This window comes from Eutrema salsugineum, unplaced genomic scaffold (assembly GCF_000478725.1).
Source record: "Eutrema salsugineum unplaced genomic scaffold, Eutsalg1_0 scaffold_6, whole genome shotgun sequence".
Lineage (NCBI taxonomy): Eukaryota > Viridiplantae > Streptophyta > Magnoliopsida > Brassicales > Brassicaceae > Eutrema > Eutrema salsugineum.
Genome location: NW_006256547.1, coordinates 6,040,821 through 6,060,236, shown reverse-complemented (window position 1 = coordinate 6,060,236; position 19,416 = coordinate 6,040,821). Strand labels below are relative to the sequence as shown.

The 19,416-nt window shown below is 37.0% G+C and overlaps 7 protein-coding genes across 11 annotated transcripts; 3 read left to right on the top strand and 4 right to left on the bottom strand.

Moving 5' to 3' along the window:
• LOC18013390 (DNA ligase 1) lies at window positions 1-2,189 on the top strand. Its single transcript, XM_006395387.2, has 5 exons — window positions 1-395; window positions 789-1,399; window positions 1,486-1,563; window positions 1,658-1,709; window positions 1,795-2,189. Exons 1-5 carry the CDS (start codon window positions 324-326, stop codon window positions 1,873-1,875), a joined length of 894 nt encoding a protein of 297 aa, XP_006395449.1. The 5' UTR covers window positions 1-323; the 3' UTR covers window positions 1,876-2,189.
• A 121-nt stretch (window positions 2,190-2,310) lies between these two features.
• LOC112083544 lies at window positions 2,311-2,987 on the bottom strand. The gene has a single exon (XM_024151742.1). It carries the CDS (start codon window positions 2,832-2,834, stop codon window positions 2,352-2,354), a length of 483 nt encoding a protein of 160 aa, XP_024007510.1. The 5' UTR covers window positions 2,835-2,987; the 3' UTR covers window positions 2,311-2,351.
• Window positions 2,988-4,339: 1,352 nt separating this feature from the next.
• On the bottom strand, window positions 4,340-5,880 carry LOC18013417 (succinate dehydrogenase [ubiquinone] iron-sulfur subunit 1, mitochondrial). The gene is made up of 2 exons (XM_006395386.2): window positions 5,111-5,880; window positions 4,340-4,746 (listed from the first exon to the last, which is right to left on the bottom strand). The coding sequence occupies exons 1-2, from the start codon at window positions 5,782-5,784 to the stop codon at window positions 4,581-4,583; spliced, it is 840 nt and encodes a 279-aa protein (XP_006395448.1). The 5' UTR covers window positions 5,785-5,880; the 3' UTR covers window positions 4,340-4,580.
• Window positions 5,881-6,238: 358 nt separating this feature from the next.
• Window positions 6,239-9,790, bottom strand: LOC18013416 (uncharacterized membrane protein At3g27390). 5 transcript variants are annotated; one of them, XM_024151661.1, is made up of 8 exons: window positions 9,693-9,790; window positions 9,028-9,241; window positions 8,431-8,539; window positions 8,024-8,350; window positions 7,419-7,950; window positions 7,123-7,318; window positions 6,750-6,999; window positions 6,239-6,653 (listed from the first exon to the last, which is right to left on the bottom strand). In XM_024151661.1, exons 2-8 carry the CDS (start codon window positions 9,119-9,121, stop codon window positions 6,386-6,388), a joined length of 1,776 nt encoding a protein of 591 aa, XP_024007429.1. In that variant the 5' UTR covers window positions 9,122-9,241; window positions 9,693-9,790; the 3' UTR covers window positions 6,239-6,385. The 5 variants fall into 5 exon arrangements, with proteins under 5 accessions (XP_024007429.1, XP_024007432.1, XP_024007428.1 ...); XM_024151664.1 differs by having other exon boundaries at window positions 9,028-9,196; window positions 9,693-9,738; XM_024151660.1 differs by having other exon boundaries at window positions 9,572-9,725.
• A 1,974-nt stretch (window positions 9,791-11,764) lies between these two features.
• Window positions 11,765-14,898, top strand: LOC112083533 (putative pectate lyase 11). The gene is made up of 5 exons (XM_024151665.1): window positions 11,765-11,946; window positions 12,746-13,188; window positions 13,288-13,588; window positions 14,146-14,284; window positions 14,486-14,898. The coding sequence occupies exons 1-5, from the start codon at window positions 11,813-11,815 to the stop codon at window positions 14,705-14,707; spliced, it is 1,239 nt and encodes a 412-aa protein (XP_024007433.1). The 5' UTR covers window positions 11,765-11,812; the 3' UTR covers window positions 14,708-14,898.
• A 1,226-nt stretch (window positions 14,899-16,124) lies between these two features.
• On the bottom strand, window positions 16,125-16,599 carry LOC18013426. Its single transcript, XM_006395384.2, has one exon. The coding sequence runs from the start codon at window positions 16,584-16,586 to the stop codon at window positions 16,203-16,205; it is 384 nt and encodes a 127-aa protein (XP_006395446.1). The 5' UTR covers window positions 16,587-16,599; the 3' UTR covers window positions 16,125-16,202.
• A 1,735-nt stretch (window positions 16,600-18,334) lies between these two features.
• On the top strand, window positions 18,335-19,043 carry LOC18013432. The gene has a single exon (XM_006395383.2). It carries the CDS (start codon window positions 18,458-18,460, stop codon window positions 19,025-19,027), a length of 570 nt encoding a protein of 189 aa, XP_006395445.1. The 5' UTR covers window positions 18,335-18,457; the 3' UTR covers window positions 19,028-19,043.
• Window positions 19,044-19,416: the final 373 nt, after the last annotated feature.

Here is a 19,416-nt window from a genome sequence, read left to right as displayed (position 1 = left end):
AAAAATATTAAACTCTGAATTTGTTTCGGCACATTATTTTATGTTTGATTTTATCTTCTCCTTGTTCGTGGGACCCAGATCTAAACATATTCTTCAGATCTTCCCCACCTCATGTGTTTCAGCTTCAGAGAAAATCTGAGTTACTTTCAACGACATACAAGTTTTTCTCTTTCAAAATTTTGAATTCGATAGACGTTTGGTTGACGAGGAAAACTATATCCAGAGAAAAGATTTCTGGAGCTGAATAAAAGAGCTTCTAGATTTTTGTATTTTCCATTTTCTGGATTTTTTTTTCTGGCCGTAGAATTTAATCTGAAGCTGAAATGGGTGAATCTGCTGTTTTGGTTCATTCGTATTCGTTCGCAGCTCCTATTACCCGTAACGACTCTCATGAGGTTAGTTTTTTTATGATTCCTCTGATTTCATAAGCTCTCTTAATTTTGTGATTGTAACAAGAAATTTTCCGGGAGAAATTCATCGGAAACTGGGGTTTTTTGCTTATAAGTTTTGGTGAATCTCCCTCAAATAAAAATCTTACCTTTAAGATATCTCTCTTTGGTAAATATTCTCTGGTCGTCTGGATTTTCCCGGAAAATCGAACAGAAAGTTTTTGTTTTCATCAAACACAGATCGAGAACAAACTAGTTTCCAAGCTATAGTGTAAAAATTTGTTGGAATCTCTCAGAAGAAAACAAGAAATTTCATCTGAAAGTTTGTAAATTTTGGATATGAGCAGAGAGTGGTTTTGATTGTATACATAAGTGCTCGTGTTGTTTGGTTTTTTGCAGGATAATACGGTCCACGCGCTTAGCCAGTCAATCTCATTTGGGAAATTCATGACGGAGAATCTTGAATGGGGAAAATGGTCAAGCTTTTCACACAAGAAGTATGTAGAAGAAGCAGAGAAATACTCGCGTCCCGGATCTGTTGCGCAGAAGAAAGCCTTCTTTGAAGCTCACTACAAGAGAATAGCCGAAGCCAAGAAAGCAGCAACCGAAGAACAACCAACCGTTACTCCTGCTGAAGTTTTGCTTCACACTTTGGAAACTCAGCCTCCCCTGAATCTGCAACAAGACGAAGAGATCGAAAGGAAAAGTATTCAGATCGATGATGTTGGTCCAGATAACAAGCCCGTTGTTGTTGTGGATGATTCATTGCTTGTGAATGAATTGGAAGAAAAAGACAAGGAGAATGGGTTGATTGGTGATGATGATGATGATGACAAGGAGAAGAAGCAAGAGGAGGAGGAGTTGAAGGAGGATTGGTCTGTTGGTGAAAAGAAGAAAGAGAGGAGATCGATAGCCAAGAACAGACCGGTGTTTAGATTGTCTCTGGAGAAAACAATCCCTCCAAAGTCTGTAGATACAGCGACAGAGATTGCTTTATCAGAGAAAAGAAGGTTTGTTAATTTCATCCATTTAACACAAATCTTGTTTGCAAATATCAGTCTTTTTCTGATTGTTTTTGTGTATAACGTAAATGCAGCGAAAGACCAATAACTCTGCAGAGTTCAGAGGAGAATGAAGAGAAACTGGTTCACCGCCAGAGATTCAGTTTCTTGAAGTAAGTCAGGCTCTTTGTGTTTTCCTTCTTTATTGGATTTTTTTCTTTGTATTACTGGTTTTGATTATGTTGTTTCTTTGTCTTGTACCAACAGCTGTTTCATTGGTAATGCTAACACTCAAGATCAGAATCAGAGCAGGAAGAAGGTAAGATTTTGTTGTTGTCAATTGAAATCTCATGGGCACAACAAAAGAAAAGATGTTTCTCATTAATCGGTTGCGTGTTGCGCAGAGAAAGGCGGAGAAAAAGAAACAGAAGAAGCAGTTTCTGTGTCTTTGTTTGAAGCCAAAGACTGTAAGAGAATCATCATAAGTGAGCCAAACAAGCATAAAGAAAACAACTTTGAAGAAACTCTTTGGAAAACAGAAAACGCTACACAAGTCTGGAAATGGCAATTGGGAGAGAATAAATAGATCGATTTCGGGTTTTCGAAAACTCAGATCGTTCGAGCAAGCTTTTAGTGATTAAAAACACAACGCTTTCGTTACGTAGATGGCACCGATAATGCTCTTTTTTGTGAAAAGAGTCTGAGTGCATAGGGAAAAAAACTGGAAAAATAGCTTCTTCTTGTTATATACTTTGTTTCTGTTATGTAATGAAGAACAACTCCAGTTTCTTTACTTTAATCTCAATCTCTATCTTGAAATCGGCTCTTGTTGATAAAGGTACTATAAACTTTACATAAAAGATAGTATAAAAATAATCAAATTACATTCACTTTGCTAAAGAAAAGAAGAAGAAGATAAAGCTGATCCACGTGAGAGAGAGATCATAAATCCTTTCCTTTTTCAGACCAAACACCAACCATCCTCTTCATCGTCATCTAACACATGTTCCATCATCATCATCCCCACATCGTAAAAACTCATACTTTCATCATCATGGGACCCACAACCTTCTTTGTCGCTATTATGTCTATTCTCTCTCTTCATTGTTTCAACTTCAGCTTCTTCTCCTTTGTCTTCACAATGGTCGCCATCACCATTAAGATCCAGTATACCGGGGACATTCAAAACGGGTCCGGGTCCGGTCAATACCCGCCACGTCAGCAGTTTGTAGCTTGATGAAGCGATGTCGTTTGATCTCAGCCAATGCACCTGGCCGGACCACACTTTCCGGTGAGCTTTGGTTGGTTTGGATGGCAATTTGGTAAAGAATGCAGAGGTTGTGGATGAAGTTGATGAGTTGACCAGCCTTGGGTTAAGCGGCGGTGGAAGAATCCGGTAAGTCCTGACTATACCATGTTGCCGATGCCGACCCTCTCGTCTCATCTCAACCGTCAGATTTTACAGAAAGAAGAAAGAGCAAGGGTTTTGAATTGGAAGTTAGCTTGAAAGATGTATAATAAGCCAAGAGCCTTTAATGGAGGAAGAAGAAATATACACAAAAGCCTAAACGTAAACATCCAAAAGAGTAGTTTGTGGGTCAAGTTAGTGAGTTGTTGTTGTAGATAACGTGCAAATACCAAATAATTTGAGGCTTTCTTTATCTTGCAATTACAAAGGAAAAAAAAAAAAAACAGATCACAGAAATGACAAGGCAATAACAGAGTTATGGGTTAAAAATTTGAGGTTTTGACATTGATAGTTTATACTTGGACACAAGTCATTAAGACTTTTAAACCCAAAAAAAAAAAAAACTTAACTTATCACCCAAAATGACAACTTCAGTGCAGAGAAACGCATTTCATTAAAGATATATATGAGCCAAAGCCTACAATGAGTAGATTCAAGTATCCAAAATGTTGTTACTCACTTTCACAGATAATGATTTGGATCAAAGCAAGATATGTTAAATTGTTAATACAACTGCATGGATTGAGAAGGCAACATCATTTTGCTGCCACAGGTACAGGATCCGACGATTACCGGCTGCAGAGGTTCTATCTAATGATGTTAGACTAGCTAAAACTCTAAAATCAGTTCATAATATTATTCAATGGACAGGCTGCAAAAACTCGATGGTTGTCTCGTTTTAGGGTACTCGGGACATGAGTCTATAAATCCATAGATTGAAAATTTGAGATCTTCCTTTTCTTCTTCTTTTTTTTTGTTTGTTTATTCTTTTGGGATCTCAGTTATTTTCTGGTAAGAATACATTAGTTTCCTCTGTTTCACTTATCAAAGTAAAATTTTACATCCTGACTTTGTGTTTGAATCTTCTACATTCTCTTTGTCACATATACATACATGTACATAGTGGAACGCAAGGCTCAAATCCGGCAACATTGAACACAAACCGGAGGCTGTTTCTCTATGTTGCAGTCACAGCAAGCTGTTTCGCAATCGTTGTTGCAGCCTGCACAAAAACATCAAAATGCATGTAAAAGTACAAGTACAAGAGCAATCTCTGTAGTTCGCTCGACTTATCTTTGTTTCTAGAACTTGTATTCCACCAAAAGTACCTTCCACAGTAAAAAACAGAGACTTCTCATGTCCCTGAATACTCGTAAATAACTGAAACTGTTTGGTTGCCGGAGCAACATCAGTTGCTTTGCCAATAATGACCAAGTAGACAAAGAACAGAGCTAAGGTTGTCGGTGACATCTTTCTTGCTTGTACCAATACTTGCAGTTATACAGTTAAACTAATGCAGTTAATCACATGTAAGGAAGTTGAGCCACCAAATTAGTGATGCGATCTTTTCTATGGGATAAGCTAAGGATAATATATCACGTTGTGTTCATGTGTAAACAAGTCAGAGACACAAATACATGAAATGTTTTTAAAAGAGACAATGCAGTTGGAACACAAAAAGAGTAGATGACAAGTAGATGAGATGCTTTAAGTTTTCCCGAGTTTTATTACTTAACGAGAGATTTTTCAGCAAGATACAACCACAAAGCTCATCTACTTGGGAGGGCTTGCATAAGAGTTTTTTCCAGGCGCTAATATTTGGCAACAACAAATACAAGAATGAACTGAAAATCCGGGAGGTTTTGTGAAGATTATTAGCTTCAAACGTTAAGGGGTAATGAGTTTCCCGATGAGTACCGCATGCATACTTAAAAAAGCTGTTTAACGCTGAAGTTGCTTGATGTGTGCGATCTGTTTGCCTGGGTTCAAACCCTTTGGACATGCACGTGCACAGTTCAAGATCGTATGGCAACGGTAAAGCTTGAACTCGTCGTCAATAGCCTCAAGTCTTTCCTTAGTGTACTCATCGCGACTGTCGCTTATCCACCTGCATATGTGAACATCTCTCTTTGTTAGAAACAACCTTGAAAAATCAATACTTTATGATGAACATTGAACATGTGGCAGCAAAATAGACTTGAATGATCACAGTAAATGGAATCTATGCAGTATGCAGCTAACAACAAGATTTATGAATCTTCCGAACATGAGCTTCTGAAGGGGAACAAAGGAAAGGGCCTATCCCAAAAATAACCATCCATGCAAATTCTCAAAACATATTCCACAAGATTGATGGCTACTCTAGTCCTACAATTTGCAACCAATTCCCCTAAAACAGCCAACTTCTATATCCATTTTCAACAAGCAATTCTCCAAACAATCAGCTATACTATCAAATTTCATAACTTTACCTGTTGGCGTGTAGCAAAGCGGCAGGGCCAAGGTAAGATTCAGGATTCCACCAGTAACTGGGACAGGATGTGCTACAGCAAGCGCACAGAATACACTCGTACATCCCATCAAGCTTAGCCCTATCCTTCTTGCTCTGTAGAATCTCCTTCCCAGGCTCAGACGGCGGATTCTTCCTCTTCAACCACGGCTCAATACTTTTGTACTGGTTGTAAAAATTGGTCATATCCACCACCAGATCCTTAATCACGAACATATGAGGCAACGGCGTGATTGTTGTCTCCGACGCTCCGTCTTGGATCTTCGTCAAACAAGCGAGCCCGTTGCATCCGTCGATGTTCATCGCGCACGAACCACAGATCCCTTCTCGGCACGAGCGACGGAAAGTGAGCGACGGATCCATCTCGTTTTTGATCTTAATCAAAGCATCCAAAACCATCGGACCACAATCCTTGAGATCGATCTGGTAATCCTGAAGCTGAGGCTTCCCAGGATTATCAGGATTCCAACGGTAGATCTGAAACGTCTTCAATTTCGATCCTCCGCCGCCACCAGACGATGCCTTTGGTTCCGCTTCCGATCCCGAAGCCGTACATCGCGCCGGAATCAACCTCGCCGCCGTCGTTAACCTCGACGGTTTGGTTCCAACCAATCTTCCGATTAAACCGGACGCCATTTTCAGGGGAGAAACACACAACAGTGGAGACGGAGCGAAAATTAGACGATGAAAATGGGTTAAAGTTAATTCAATTTATATTTGAAGAACCCGAAATTAGCTAAAATTAACGATTTGGGGTATCTAAATATTTATATACACACAGGAGATTAGCTACGTGTGCATATTTGTAAATGTGAGGCTCAGCTTCATCTACGTCGAATAGCCGTAGATCATTTGAACAAGTAAAGCTTCGAGATATTGTGACCGTTCATTGTGGATACCGACTTAGGTCAATCGTGGCGAACACACCACTGGATATTTTCAAAGGCGTGTGCTCGTCTCGAGGAGGGCGCCGAATTATCTAACACGTGGATTTATTTCATTGGATTTCCTTCACCTAAAAGAAGAAAAAGAACTGCGTCGCGTTTTGAAAGAGAGGAGGAACACTTTATGCAGTTTTTCTTTAGTGTTAGGGAACTTTCACAAATTACAGTTTCTTAACCGAAAACATACACTGTTCTATTATAAATCAAAACAAATCCGTCTGAAAAATCTTTACAAGGAACAACATTTTTTCGAGCAAAGAGCTTTAAATTGCAAATATCCACACGTCACATGTTTAAACGATATCTACATTCTTTGAGACACCTTTATGCGATTCTTGATCGGATCCATTGATACTCCCTTTTCTTCTGAAAGATCTTTGACTCTGACTGAATATCCGGGAAAATATCCTAACCGGAGCAGGCGCTTCTGTTATAGATTCTTCGTCCTTAACCGAACCGTCATGGTTTTGGTCCAAATCCTCCGATAGTTTCTTCACTAAATCCACAAAATGTCGACGGAATGTTGGATACCTTGATACAGTTTTCGTTAGCCCTTGAATCCTAACAAACGCACAAACAGAAAGATAGTTTAATAAAAACCTCAAATTTGGAAAACCACAATCGAAAAGATCGAAACTTTTAGGCGGTTTTTAAAACCTGCGAGCAAAGGCATCAATTTCGGCTCTTTTACGCTCAGTGAGAGGAGGAGAAGCAGAATCAGCATACGAGTTCTTTAGCCTCTCTGAATCTCCATACAGCAAAACCAATCTTCCGAGATACTCTTCTTCTTCCTCAGACAAGTTTGTAGCTTTCATTTGCTCCTTGAGTATCAAAAACGGATGCAGAAACCAATCAAAGAAGGCGTCTTTAGGTCGGTTATTGGTAGTTAGTTCAGTTACACCGTCACCTACAAAGAAAATGCATTCAAATATAATGGTGTCCTAGGGTCGATTTTGTTGGTTTCTTGATTATTACTTCATAGTTAAAGTGAAAGTCAAGAAAACAAGAAGAAAAAAGATTGAAACTTTACTGAGTAACAAGCCGGACGAATTGGCTTTTACGGAGCGTAGAATCTCGTAAAGAAGTGCATAAGCTGGTAAGCCAACGCTGATCACTTGGCTGCGTTTACTAGATCTCGCCTCTTCGATGTCTTTTGAATTTATCAGCCCTTTACTCGCCAAAACTTCTCCAAACTTCCTACATTCCACAAAGAGACTATCCAAAAGCTGCAAGATTTCAACAGACATCAAAGTCAAAAAAAAAACGCCAAAAAGTTTTTATTTTTTCCTATTGGGTTCAAGTGGAAATAAGCAAGCTTGTGCTTACGTCGAGAGGCTTAATATCAACCATAGGGACTCTGACTGATCCTGCTCTGATTGAAGCCGTGTTCTTGACAGAGCCAAGTCTTGGTATAGGACCTGAAAAAGGCGTTGATTCGGCTTCTTTTCTTCGATACTTAGGCCTTGGAAAGCAAGATCCTTCAGGCATGTCAAGTATATCGGTACTATACTCGTCGTAAATGGACAAAGAGGCAACTACAAAGCAGAGTCCATAGTAGAACGATGATTCCTGATATGAGACTACTCCTGCATAAGCACCGAGGAAGATACTAGAGACGACTGATCCAAGAACCGCACCGGTGACAGCCAAAGGCCATAGCAAGATCGCTAGGCCTGCGATGGGGACACACATTGTCTCCAAGAATGGACCTTCTCGGCCAATTAAATCATGAAACAAACGGTGCCATCCTTTGAACAACATGTAAGGGCTTTTGCATATGGCAACGAGTGAGATCACTGGGAAATCAACAAGAACCCCGAGAGCTGAAGCTACCAAAGCTCCTGGTAACTGAAGTAGCCTGAGGAGAGATAAAACATTGTAAGGTGCAATGGGGAAGATCGTGATCATGAGTGAACTGTATAAATACATACCTTATTTCATGATATTTGCGATCCGGGCAACATATTTTAAGCTCACTCATAAGAGAGAAGTAGGAGTGAAAGCAAACATCTTTAAAATCGCGGACAACGGTGAAGCTGCGTTGGAGAGTGCTCCAAGTTCCATCATAAAAGCAATGGAAAAGCGGGTAAGGCTTGCCCTCGCCAACAGCATCAAAGGTAGCGAAAATTGGGGAGAGAAAACCATATAAAGCTCCTCCAAGAACACTCGCTAAAATACCAAGAATTGGCCAGAGAATGATCGCCGCAGGAAGACATAAGCATAGAAAGAGCTTGAAGATCGGTCCTATTTGTTTGGCACTGGAAAAGAATCAAAACAACGAGGTCTTTAACAAGGGATTGGAGAGGGACATACAAATTTCAGCAGAGGAGTTATTTACCTTACTAATGAATAGAAAGTCCAAACGATGTGGATTGGCAAAAGACATAGTATGACCGCAGAGTTGCCTATAGTCACAACGAGGCATACGAGTGGGCACAAAACGATACCTAAGCAGCAAATAAACAGTCTTTCGGATCAGAAACGGCGCACTGAACCAGTGAATGATAAGAAGGTCATTATGCATTAAGTGTTGAATTTGATTGAAAAGAAAGAATAGAGGAGCCCATAGTTGCTATTTGCTAACAACAGATGAAAACAGAACTCCTTCAATCATACACTATCTTAAACAGAATCAAAATGCTTGACTTTAAACTTTCAGAAACTTAATTAGCTATATAGTATCCAGCATGATTATGAAGAACAATCAAGTAAACCAACTAAAGTCAACATCCATGTAAAGAAGTCAAATCCTCTGGTGAGTTATGTTCTTAACAGAAGAAACCCTCATGAAATCTGTCTGAGCAAATTGAAAATTGGGCTTAAAGAATTAGAAATCCATCGAAAGTTCCGACTTTTAGTGACACCTGATAAAAGAATCAAGAGATAAAGTGCGAAACATAAAAGCAATGTTAACATTAAACTCTCAGATTCATACCTTTGATGACACCCAGAAACAGCAAACCAATGAAATAAGGAAGGAATATTATGAACTGCAACAAAGAAGCACGAAATCCCTCTGGAGGCTCCATCTGATATGAGTTGAATCTTTCGACTAATCCACGAATTTTAACACAAACCCATCTCAAGAATCAGTCAACACCCTCCTGAGATATATAAAAATTCAAAATTTTGGTGTCGAATTTGGAGTCCTGGAAGCACAGAAAAATGACTTAATTAAGCTAAAACGAAGTAAACAAGAGCTGGAGAGAAACTAAACGCACTAAAGTGAGTTTTTTTCTTCTTCTAAACAAAAAAGTTGAAGCTCTCTGTAACACAAATCGTAAAAATTACTTTAAACAAACAAAACGAAACCTCTCTCTTTGATACAGCTAAGTCTCACATGGGTTTCACAGATTTGAGTGTTGCAGTTAAGAAACTGTTTTCTCTTCTCGATAGACCCAAAAGTAGATAAAAGAAATTAAAAATTAAACACGAGAACCAAAAACTGACGAAAATCTTTTCTCCAGCAAAAAACTGACCTCTCTGTCCGAAAAGTCTTATGAAGAAGAAGCAAAGAAGGATAAATTTCTAGTTATCTGCTCTAATGATTTTTTTTGGTTGATGCTTGAGCTTAACGCATTAGCGAATAACTAAACTTACAGATAGAGGTCAAACGAAATAAGATCAAAGGAGACGCCATGAAAATGCCGAAATTTGCAGTTAATAAATACACTTTATCCCTTTATTATATACCATCAGATAAATGTGTATAGTTTTATCGGAAGTAAAGCAAAGAAAAGAACACTGTGGCGGGCCTGGCGGCGGCTACTTTTAGGTCCGGAATGAATATTTTTTTGGGTTTTCTTTCTACGAATATTAAATTTTCGACAATATTTGCAGAAAAATAGGTGACAAATTGTCACTAAACGAAGTTTTTTTTCAAGATGATAGCGCGATTTTTTTTATTAATTGTGATTGTGTGTCATAATGTGATTAAAAAATACAGTATGTTATTTTGTATGTTATCAGAAAAAAATAGAATGGAAATTAAAAAAGTGTCCGCACAACTATATGTAAGTATTTTGCAAAAAAAATATCATATCAAAATTTTGGTAAATGAAGTAAGGCCATTTATCAATTTAGATTAGGGATGATACAGCTGGCATTTTATTATTAATCTAAATGACAGTTTAATGATTGCACACTTGTTGATTATTTTTTTGGGACCATAATATGATTCTTTTTCCAAATATGATTCTTTTTGTCATTTTGTAGTTTTAGAATGCTTTAGACTGCATAATGGCAGAATTTTGTACTTACAGTTACAGCTAAGTCTCTTGGGTTCTCCAGCTAAATTCCGCTGCGAAATTTCTTATTTTGGCATCCACCATGCACGATTTTAATCTTTATATCGATGTTTAAAATAATTGCAAAATCATAAAAATTGTTTTTTCTTATTAAAAATGTATTGATGGTAAGTTAAGCCATGCTACATCAATCAAATCTCACGTTTACTGATTAATATGCGGTGAAAAATATCGTGTCCATAAAATCTAAGCACAACTTGTAAAATCATCTAACTCTGGATGTCACGTATCCGGCAAAATTTATTACATCTGTTTTCTTTAATATTTCCATGTTTTGTAAACAGTTTTCTAGTTGAACAATTAATTCAACCTTTCAATAAAAAATGAATTCGTTACAGCAATAAGAAAGTGCAACTTTGTCAAATTGACCTCAAAAAGAATTATTACTTTTAGCTTGCAAGTATGTCTTCTTATTGGGCTTACAGAAGCATTAGAACAGCGACTCTACAAAGTGAAGCTTTCTAATATGCATCTTATTATCAAGTCTTTAATTAGGGCCCATCTTGAAGGTTTAATACAAATGACAAAACAAAACTTAATCGCAGATGTCTGATAAGTGGTATGCCTAATGCCTTCTCCAACTCCCTTGATGAGTTTGAATTCCTCATATATAGATATCATAATTTTCATTTCCGTAAATTCTCAAATCTTAAAGACCAGATTGTTTTACCCCATTTGCTAAGGATTAGATTTGTCATGGTTTATGTAAATTTTGTTTTTTTTTTTTATTGGATTACTCGTTCGAGGAGTCCAAATTTATGTTTAAGTATGTGGTTGACATAAAACAAAAATCTGATTAGGAGTGTGAAGAAATATAAATCCAAGATCCTATATTTCTGTTAAGAATCATCATCACAACACCTATATGATGTCCTAAATAAATTGTTCGGTGAAAGTTTAAGGGAAACACGAAACGGTATCGTATTGGATGCCAAAATAGTTGACTTTAAGCAAATTACTTTTGACGAACATGGTCAATTAACGATTTTAGGTTTTACTTTTTACAAAGATAATAATTTCGTTTTAAACACACAGAAAGAAATGTTGCTGTGATATCGTTCTTTGAATGCAAATGTGAGGGGGAAAAACCTCTAAAACGGTATCGTTCGCACTCCGCAATGTCAAAAATATTGACTTTCTGCAAACACTTTTGACTACTACAACTTGTAAGAACCCCAATTAACGGTTTCACAACATTAACCGACAACCGTTTATCCTCACCTGAAATTACGATAACGTAGGTCCCATAGCAATTTAATAAAAAAAAAACTATTTTATATCTCTCACAATTTAAAAATAAATCACGCCTCCACTCCCGGAACTCTCTTCCTCTTTATATACTTTCAAACAACACATACACGAATCGAAAACCTCTCTCTTTTATAATATTCTTCTCTCATTTTGATTAGAACAATGACTTCATGTTCTAATAATCCCATTGTTTATACTTTTATACTTCTCCTATTGATCGGTAATACGATTGCATTTTCTTCGAGTTCGTTGCCGCATGTTCAAGATCCGAATCTAGTAGTCGACGAAGTTAATAGGTACGTTTAAATTAGTACTTCTTTAAATGAAAAATTAGCATATATGTTTAATTCAAATATAGCCGTGTTGCTTTGTATATTTTACATGTTTAGTGATACAATCGTTTATATATAAAATGTAGCTAGCAGCTAAATTACATAAACGTCTTTCATTCGATGTGAAGAAACGTCTCGCATTCTTTTTTCGTTCACTTTTAATTATGATGTACTCTGACTCACTCACATTTACAGATTTACATGTCCCAAAACAACAGGATTTTGGTACACCAAGCTCTAAAATTAAGAATACCCTTATCCCTTGAACCGAAAAACGAAACTTATTTTTGGTTCACATTATAGTTTCCTATCAAAGAACTTGTAATTATGATTTACTCTGGCTCACTCACATTTACAGATTTACAAGTCCCAAAACAACAGAAATTTGGTAAACCAAGCTCTAAAATTAAGAATACCCTTATCCCTTTAACCGAAAAACGAGACTTATTTTTTGTTCACAATATAGCTTCCTATCATAGAACATGTAAACTACTCACTATATTAATTTATTATTTTATTATATTAACTATTTTCTGATGATTGCATTTTTATTTGATTCATCTTAAATCAAGAAAACAATTTAGGAGAAATAAATATTTTCATATTAAGTTCTAACACTAGCTAGCTGGCCTTTTTTACAACGGGTTTTCCTAGCTAGCTAGTGCCTAGTGTTTCCCACAAACGACCATGATATGTTCACATGTAATTGGACCGATTTTAAAATTAACAGGAATACTTTTCCATTTTACGTATCTGCTTGTAGAAGTGTATTCAATGCGTCAAGGAGGAGCCTGGCCTACCTATCTTGTAGAACCGGAAATCCAATCGATGATTGTTGGCGATGCGACCCACATTGGGAGACAAACCGCCAAAGACTAGCTGATTGTGCAATCGGTTTTGGCAAAAATGCTATTGGAGGCCGTGATGGTCGAATTTACGTGGTTACAGATCCGGTCAACGACGATCCAGTAAACCCTAGACCAGGAACACTAAGACATGCAGTCACACAAGAAGAACCATTGTGGATCATTTTCAAGCGAGATATGGTCATTAGGCTCAAGAAAGAACTCATCATCACATCTTTCAAGACCATTGATGGTAGAGGCTCAAGTGTTCACATTAGCAATGGACCTTGCATTAAGATCCACTATGCAACTAACATCATCATCCATGGCATCAACATCCATGACTGCAAACCAGGTTCAGGTGAGCACAAATTTAGATTAATTTTTCAGTACATACATAGAAGCAAAACTTCTGTATAAAACATGTTCTCATTAATATATTTTATTTTGTGTGTTATAGGTGGCATGATTAGAGATGGTCCACGTCATACCGGATGGTGGGTACCGTCGGATGGAGATGCCGTGGCGATATTTGGAGGGACACACGTATGGATTGACCATTGTACGTTGTCAAACTGTGATGATGGTCTCATAGACGCCATACATGGTTCGACGGCTATCACCATATCGAACAACCACATGACGCACCATGACAAGGTCATGCTTTTAGGGCATAGCGATAGTTATACACAGGACAAGAACATGCAAGTCACCATTGCGTTTAACCATTTCGGAGAAGGGCTCGTTCAAAGGATGCCACGGTATGCAAAACGACCTTTTTACCCCTACCCGAGCGCACAAATATATAGTCACATTGATATAGGTATATAGAGGCTTTGCGTGCGAAGTGCGACGCACGCGCATAAAGAGCTTGCATGTGAAAGCTTGACACTATAAAGTATACAAAAGTCAACAAAAAGGGAATGAGACTTTTTAAACCACCACCGATCGATCACATCGCTATATATAAGATTTCTTTCTTTAAATCAATGATACATATATGAATCGAAATAAATGACCCCAAAAAAGCAAGTGTCGACCATTCGTTATATACAATATTGATTTTTATCTAATTTCAGATGATTTTTATCTAATTACAATATTGATTTTTATCTAATTTATATCCTACGGAGAAGTTATCATTGACGTTCTGAGGATTCGTGCATTGTATCTAGGGAGATGCGTGGATGAAAAGTTAATTAGGAGACCATTTATATACTTTTTGTTAAACCATATATAAAAGTGAAAGAAAATGTTAGTTAACATTTGATTGATTTAAAATTTCACTAATATTGAGGGTTTTTGTTATGATAAACAGGTGCAGGCATGGATATTTTCATGTGGTGAACAATGATTATACTCACTGGGAAATGTATGCAATCGGTGGAAGTGCATCTCCGACGATATACAGCCAAGGCAATAGATTTCTCGCTCCTAACACTCGATTTAATAAAGAGGTAGGTTACAATATTTTAATTTAATGCACATATATATAGCCTAATAACGCTTTGTAGTAATGTACTAGTGTTGTCATAATCGTGATTTAATTGCGACAATGTGCATGTGTGAGTCATATATAGATGACAATAAAATGAAATGTGACATTTGCATATATATATATTTATGTGTGTCTATTTATATGTTTAAACAATTAATAGGTTACAAAACATGAAGATGCACCCGAAAGTCAATGGAGAGATTGGAACTGGAGATCGGAAGGGGATCTGTTGTTGAACGGAGCTTATTTCCGGCAGTCCGGTGGTGGAGCTTCGTCAACTTATGCAAGAGCTTCGAGCCTGAGTGCGAGGCCATCGTCCCTTGTTGGTTCCATCACGACAACGGCAGGCACTCTTAGCTGTCGACGAGGTCGTCGCTGTTGATGATAATGAAATCATTAAGAGAGAAAAGGATCATTGTGTATGCAATGGTTCGTATGTTAAGTGTTCACGAATGGTAAGAGTGTTTTTTTCTTTCTCTTTTTAAAACTTTCAATGTACTGTTACAAGTGTAATGCGTCTGCTATGTCTCTAGACATTTGCAAGAGATGAATTTCAAATTTTATATCAATATATTTTTCAGGCTAGAAACCATTTCGTTATTTGTTTTTAATTCTAATTTCGATAAAACAAAAACTTTCGAATTTTTCTTTTTTTCTCATTTCTCACTTGGAAATCTCCCCCTATCAGAGATCATATTATATTAAATAATTTAGTCTCTTTTCCGTTGTCGGTGTTCGAAGCTTTTTTGACCAAATTTCGAAACGTATTAATAAAAATATTAACTATGTAATAAGTATGATGAATAGAATGTGGACTTGTTTTAGTGATTTGAGAAAAAAATTCCAATAATATAATAGATGATCATTGTATTATAGGGAACGGTAAAGCCTTGTCTAGAAAGATTTTGTTCAGCCAATGACGAAGAGGGAATGTCACTGATCTTTGTGAGTTGACATACAAATATAACACTAATGCCATAAAGTTGTCGGCCACACCCACACGTGAAACCAAACTCGAAAGAGCACGCTGTTTACGTCCAATTTTCTAGGACAGTAAACATTTTTGTGAGTGTGATATATAGGTATAGATTTTATTAAACTAGCATAGTAGTTGGTTATTAATCTAGTAGACGGAAAGAATTAAGAACAAGTGGTACAATACAAGCGGTCTGAAAGATAGATAGATTGCAATATGGCCATTTTCTCGTAGTTTTTATATGATTGTCTCTACTTTTGCTTTACCGTTCTTTTATCTCAATTGAATTGAAATCACCATTCTTTACCATTTATATATATGGATACAAAACTCTCACCGTTTTATTTTACTAATTAAGCTTGTTGTCCTACTAACAATGAATTTATACCTTTTTTTTCGTCATGATCTTGATAATTGATACAATGATTCATATATAGATTACAATGATACTTCATATATATAATGATATTTGATATATATTCTTTGGAAGGTTCTGTTCTAAAAACAATGTTTCAAATGTCATTATGTGCATGAAATAAGTATAGTACATTTACCATATGTACTTGATTACTTTCCTTTGTTTTTTCAAAAGTGTTACTAAAATAGTCATAACTATGAATACCATAGATAACTTTGACTTCAATATGTAGGAAACTCAAAAATCTAGAAAATAAAGGATTTTTTTTTTTTGTCGAGATATAACCTTCTGAATGCCTAAAAGAATTAGAGGCAAATATGTATAGATTACAAATCTAGCGTATATCACACACTCGATCGTATTATAACATCAGCAAAAAACACAACATACAAACAAATTCGACGTTACACAAAACACAGATGCATCTCATATTGCACACTCTATAAGGTGGTTAATCCAATGGCATCATTCATATTCTCGGCTTCAAAATAAAAATAAGCTGGCTCCTCCCGCCACAACAACAGCCAAAACGGTTGAAGAAGATCTAGAGGCAGAGCCAGACGGCGACGTTTTGGCATTCATATCCGCTTCGGGTTGTGCAAGCGGATCACCTTGTCCTCCGGTAGGGCTAATGGGCACGTAATCACCCACCACCTCGACACCGTCCGGTGCAAGTTCTTTAGGGATTTCGTAATCCGGATAATCTTGAGACGGACCAAGACTATCTATCAAGCTCTTTGTAGTGTTGTCTGCTGTTGATGATTTCCTGTCCACTACAGGTTGAGGTTTGTCGTTATCTTCTGCTAAAGTTCCATCAACGACGGTTAAAATTACGACAAGGAAGACGAGGAAGAAATGGCTCGCCATGGTAATCAATATATGTATGTGTTGATATTGATCCCCTAGGCTCTTTTGTTGAATGAAACTTTGTTTCGGGTTATATTTGTGTAATTGTTTGTATATATTTACGATGATTCTCCGTGAGTTTAACCGAGCAAATCGATGAAACCTTCAAGGAGAATTAAAGTGAAAGAGGAGTTGGAGATTGAGAATTTAAAGTTGTGAATTAGATGGACGTATTTGGTTAAGTGTTTATTAGGTGAGTTGCTATTTACGGTACGTTTTTTTCCTGTTTTTTTTTTTACCCATATTTGAGTATGTTCCTTTTTTCTCTCTCTATATAACAAAATATGGTTATTTTATTTTTAGAATATTGTTAGGGTATTTGTAACTTGTTAATTGTTTCTTTCAGATGCATGTATATTATAAGTGAAAACAACACAAAAAAACCATATACATTAAACGTCCTTGAGCATCTCCATCGGTTAGTTTGTCAAAATGAGGTTCTGAAGATTAAAATATTAATATTAGTGAGTATATTTAATCATTTAGTTTATTTTTTTTTTATTAAAAGATAAACCAGTAGAAAGTATACAAGTGTTATTTGGGTATCTGGGTGAGTATCTAAAACTTCTTAAATGAAAAACGGTTTTGACTTTTTCTTTCCTCTTTTCATTATTTTTATTTTTTTAATGTTGAGATACTGGGTTGAGAACCCACCGATGGAGATGATGTTAGAGCAACCTCAATGGTGATATCCACTTGTGGTTCATCACCAATATTTTATTCATTTAATTTTGAAGAATTAAAACTTTAGAACTCCATCAATTTTTATTTTCCAATGGTGATCCTCACTTAGAGTTCATAGGCAATAAAATCAAACCCAAAAAACTTGATAACAGATTTCATAAACCCCTAAATCAGATGAAGTGATTTACGAAAGAGTAAACCATTTAAGATTATTGTTATACAGATTCACACTATAACCCTAATTTGAATAAACAATCGAATCCCAAAATTTTTCTCCAAATCTGAAAAAATTCTAATTTCGCTAACACAAACCCAGAAATTAACAACAGCGAACACATCGATAGGAAAATCACTTCGCTTAACGAAGCAGATGGAGATGGCGGTCTCGATTTCGTATTTGATGTCTCAGAATTCGCAGTCGGAATATCGCATGAAGAGAAGAAGTGGTTGACTAAAATTTTTAAGAAGTGAAATTGTTTCGGGAAAGAGAGAGACTCTTGCAGGAAAAAAAAATCTCTTCCAATCAGAAAACGTCACGTTTCTGATGAACCCCATAAAAATGGGTTCTAAAAATCCTTATGTAAGAGGCGGATCATCAATAAATTAGGCTTTTTTATTTTTTTTTAAATCGTTTGAACCCCATACATGAACTCTTCTTAATACACCATTGGAGGTGCTCTTATGGTTATTCTAATATTGTTTTTAATATAAATCTACACAACATTCACAAGCTGTAGTTTATATTTTACCTTTTTGTGTTTAAGTATAGTACCTATCCCACTTAGGTTTGAATTGAATTTCGATGATTTTTATGAAAATTGCTTTATTATGGATCATCCGCATTGTTGTCCGTTAGAAGATGTACGTACTATCCAGTGATTAACTATGGATTTATATTACAGATAGACCGTTTTAACCATAAGAATTAAATGGTTATTGATATAACGACTAAAAGATTACATGATCAAGACAATAGATTAACACAAAGTAAAACATTTATTACAACACCAAATCCTAACCTCCATACAATGCACGAATTTACCGTGTTGAAAATCGAACCGGAGTATTAAAAAAAATTAGATATCAGACGTATAATAATAAAATCTTAAATGTAATATGAAATCCAAAATATAGTAACCTTCAATCATATGAAGAAGAACCATGCAACGGCGGCGAGAGCAGTCCCGGAGACAGAGATCTCGAGCAATGAGGCTCTTCCCGTCGGAGGTGAAGCTTCAGGACCGTCGCTGGCGTTTCCTTCGTCGGCGGCCGGCGAGGGAGTCGTGTCTGGAGTCGGAGCTGGCGGAGACGAGGCGGAGGGCGACTCGGATGAGCTGGTGGGACCTTCTGAGTCATCGCCGGAGCTTGAGTCGGGACTTGAAGCCGGAGTTTTGGCTGACGACGATTTCGGAGGCTTTGCGGTGGCGCCTCCACCTGATGATGGAGAAGGGCTTGGTGTGGCGGTGGTGTTTTTCTTGGTGGTGGTCGGAGCAGAAGCCATAGGCGGCGAGGTTGGGGCAGAGGCGGGTGATTTTGGGGATGCTGCGGCGGCGGGAGAAGGAGATGAGTTTTTGTCGCCGTGTGATTTCGGCGCGCCGGCTGGTGTTGGTGGATCGGCGGCGAATACGGTGGTTATGGCCAATGCGGCGACGGCGAGAGATAGGAGCTTAAGGGTCATCGTCATTTTTTTGTGTGAATGCGAGTCTTTTTTGTTGTAATTAATTATTTAATTACGTCTTGTTTTGTGTCTCTTAAGTGGTTTTATGGTGACGGTGAAAAAAAAAATTAAAGGGAAGAAAAGAGTGTTTTTGGGGAGATTAACGAGGAAGCAAGTTAAAATATATAGGAATTTTACAGATTTGACCGAAGTTTTTGGTTGACCGGGTCCATCGGAGCTTGTCATAAAATTTTATTGGTTTCATCTTTTGTTAGTAAAAGAGAGAACATGTGGTGATGGTAATTTTCAACTTTCAAGAGGCAATAGAGAACACGTGAGTATTGTAATATTTCTAGTTTCAATTTTTGATTCCTAGTGAGATTTGATTTCTTCTAGTCTAGTTAGTTTAGTTTCATCAGAATGGATCTACCTTCCGTTATGGAATGACGT

What these genes read in the sequence shown, in the direction of transcription:
- LOC112083533 (XM_024151665.1), top strand. Translation starts at nt 11,813, where the DNA reads ATGACTTCATGTTCTAATAATCCCATTGTTTATACTTTTATACTTCTC. An exon ending in TGACTGCAAACCAGGTTCAG is followed by an intron (nt 13,189 to 13,287) that starts GTGAGCACAAAT and finishes TGTGTGTTATAG; the next exon opens with GTGGCATGATTAGAGATGGT. An exon ending in CTCGTTCAAAGGATGCCACG is followed by an intron (nt 13,589 to 14,145) that starts GTATGCAAAACG and finishes TATGATAAACAG; the next exon opens with GTGCAGGCATGGATATTTTC.
- LOC18013417 (XM_006395386.2), bottom strand. Translation starts at nt 5,784, where the DNA reads ATGGCGTCCGGTTTAATCGGAAGATTGGTTGGAACCAAACCGTCGAGG. An exon ending in GCTTTGCTACACGCCAACAG is followed by an intron (nt 4,747 to 5,110) that starts GTAAAGTTATGA and finishes TCACATATGCAG; the next exon opens with GTGGATAAGCGACAGTCGCG.
- LOC18013432 (XM_006395383.2), top strand. Translation starts at nt 18,458, where the DNA reads ATGAAGAAGAACCATGCAACGGCGGCGAGAGCAGTCCCGGAGACAGAG.
- LOC18013390 (XM_006395387.2), top strand. Translation starts at nt 324, where the DNA reads ATGGGTGAATCTGCTGTTTTGGTTCATTCGTATTCGTTCGCAGCTCCT. An exon ending in CAGAGATTCAGTTTCTTGAA is followed by an intron (nt 1,564 to 1,657) that starts GTAAGTCAGGCT and finishes TTGTACCAACAG; the next exon opens with CTGTTTCATTGGTAATGCTA. An exon ending in AGAATCAGAGCAGGAAGAAG is followed by an intron (nt 1,710 to 1,794) that starts GTAAGATTTTGT and finishes CGTGTTGCGCAG; the next exon opens with AGAAAGGCGGAGAAAAAGAA.
- LOC112083544 (XM_024151742.1), bottom strand. Translation starts at nt 2,834, where the DNA reads ATGAGACGAGAGGGTCGGCATCGGCAACATGGTATAGTCAGGACTTAC.
- LOC18013426 (XM_006395384.2), bottom strand. Translation starts at nt 16,586, where the DNA reads ATGGCGAGCCATTTCTTCCTCGTCTTCCTTGTCGTAATTTTAACCGTC.
- LOC18013416 (XM_024151661.1), bottom strand. Translation starts at nt 9,121, where the DNA reads ATGGAGCCTCCAGAGGGATTTCGTGCTTCTTTGTTGCAGTTCATAATA. An exon ending in GTTTCTGGGTGTCATCAAAG is followed by an intron (nt 8,540 to 9,027) that starts GTATGAATCTGA and finishes TTTGCTGCTTAG; the next exon opens with GTATCGTTTTGTGCCCACTC. An exon ending in TTCGTCCGGCTTGTTACTCA is followed by an intron (nt 7,000 to 7,122) that starts GTAAAGTTTCAA and finishes TTTTCTTTGTAG; the next exon opens with GTGACGGTGTAACTGAACTA.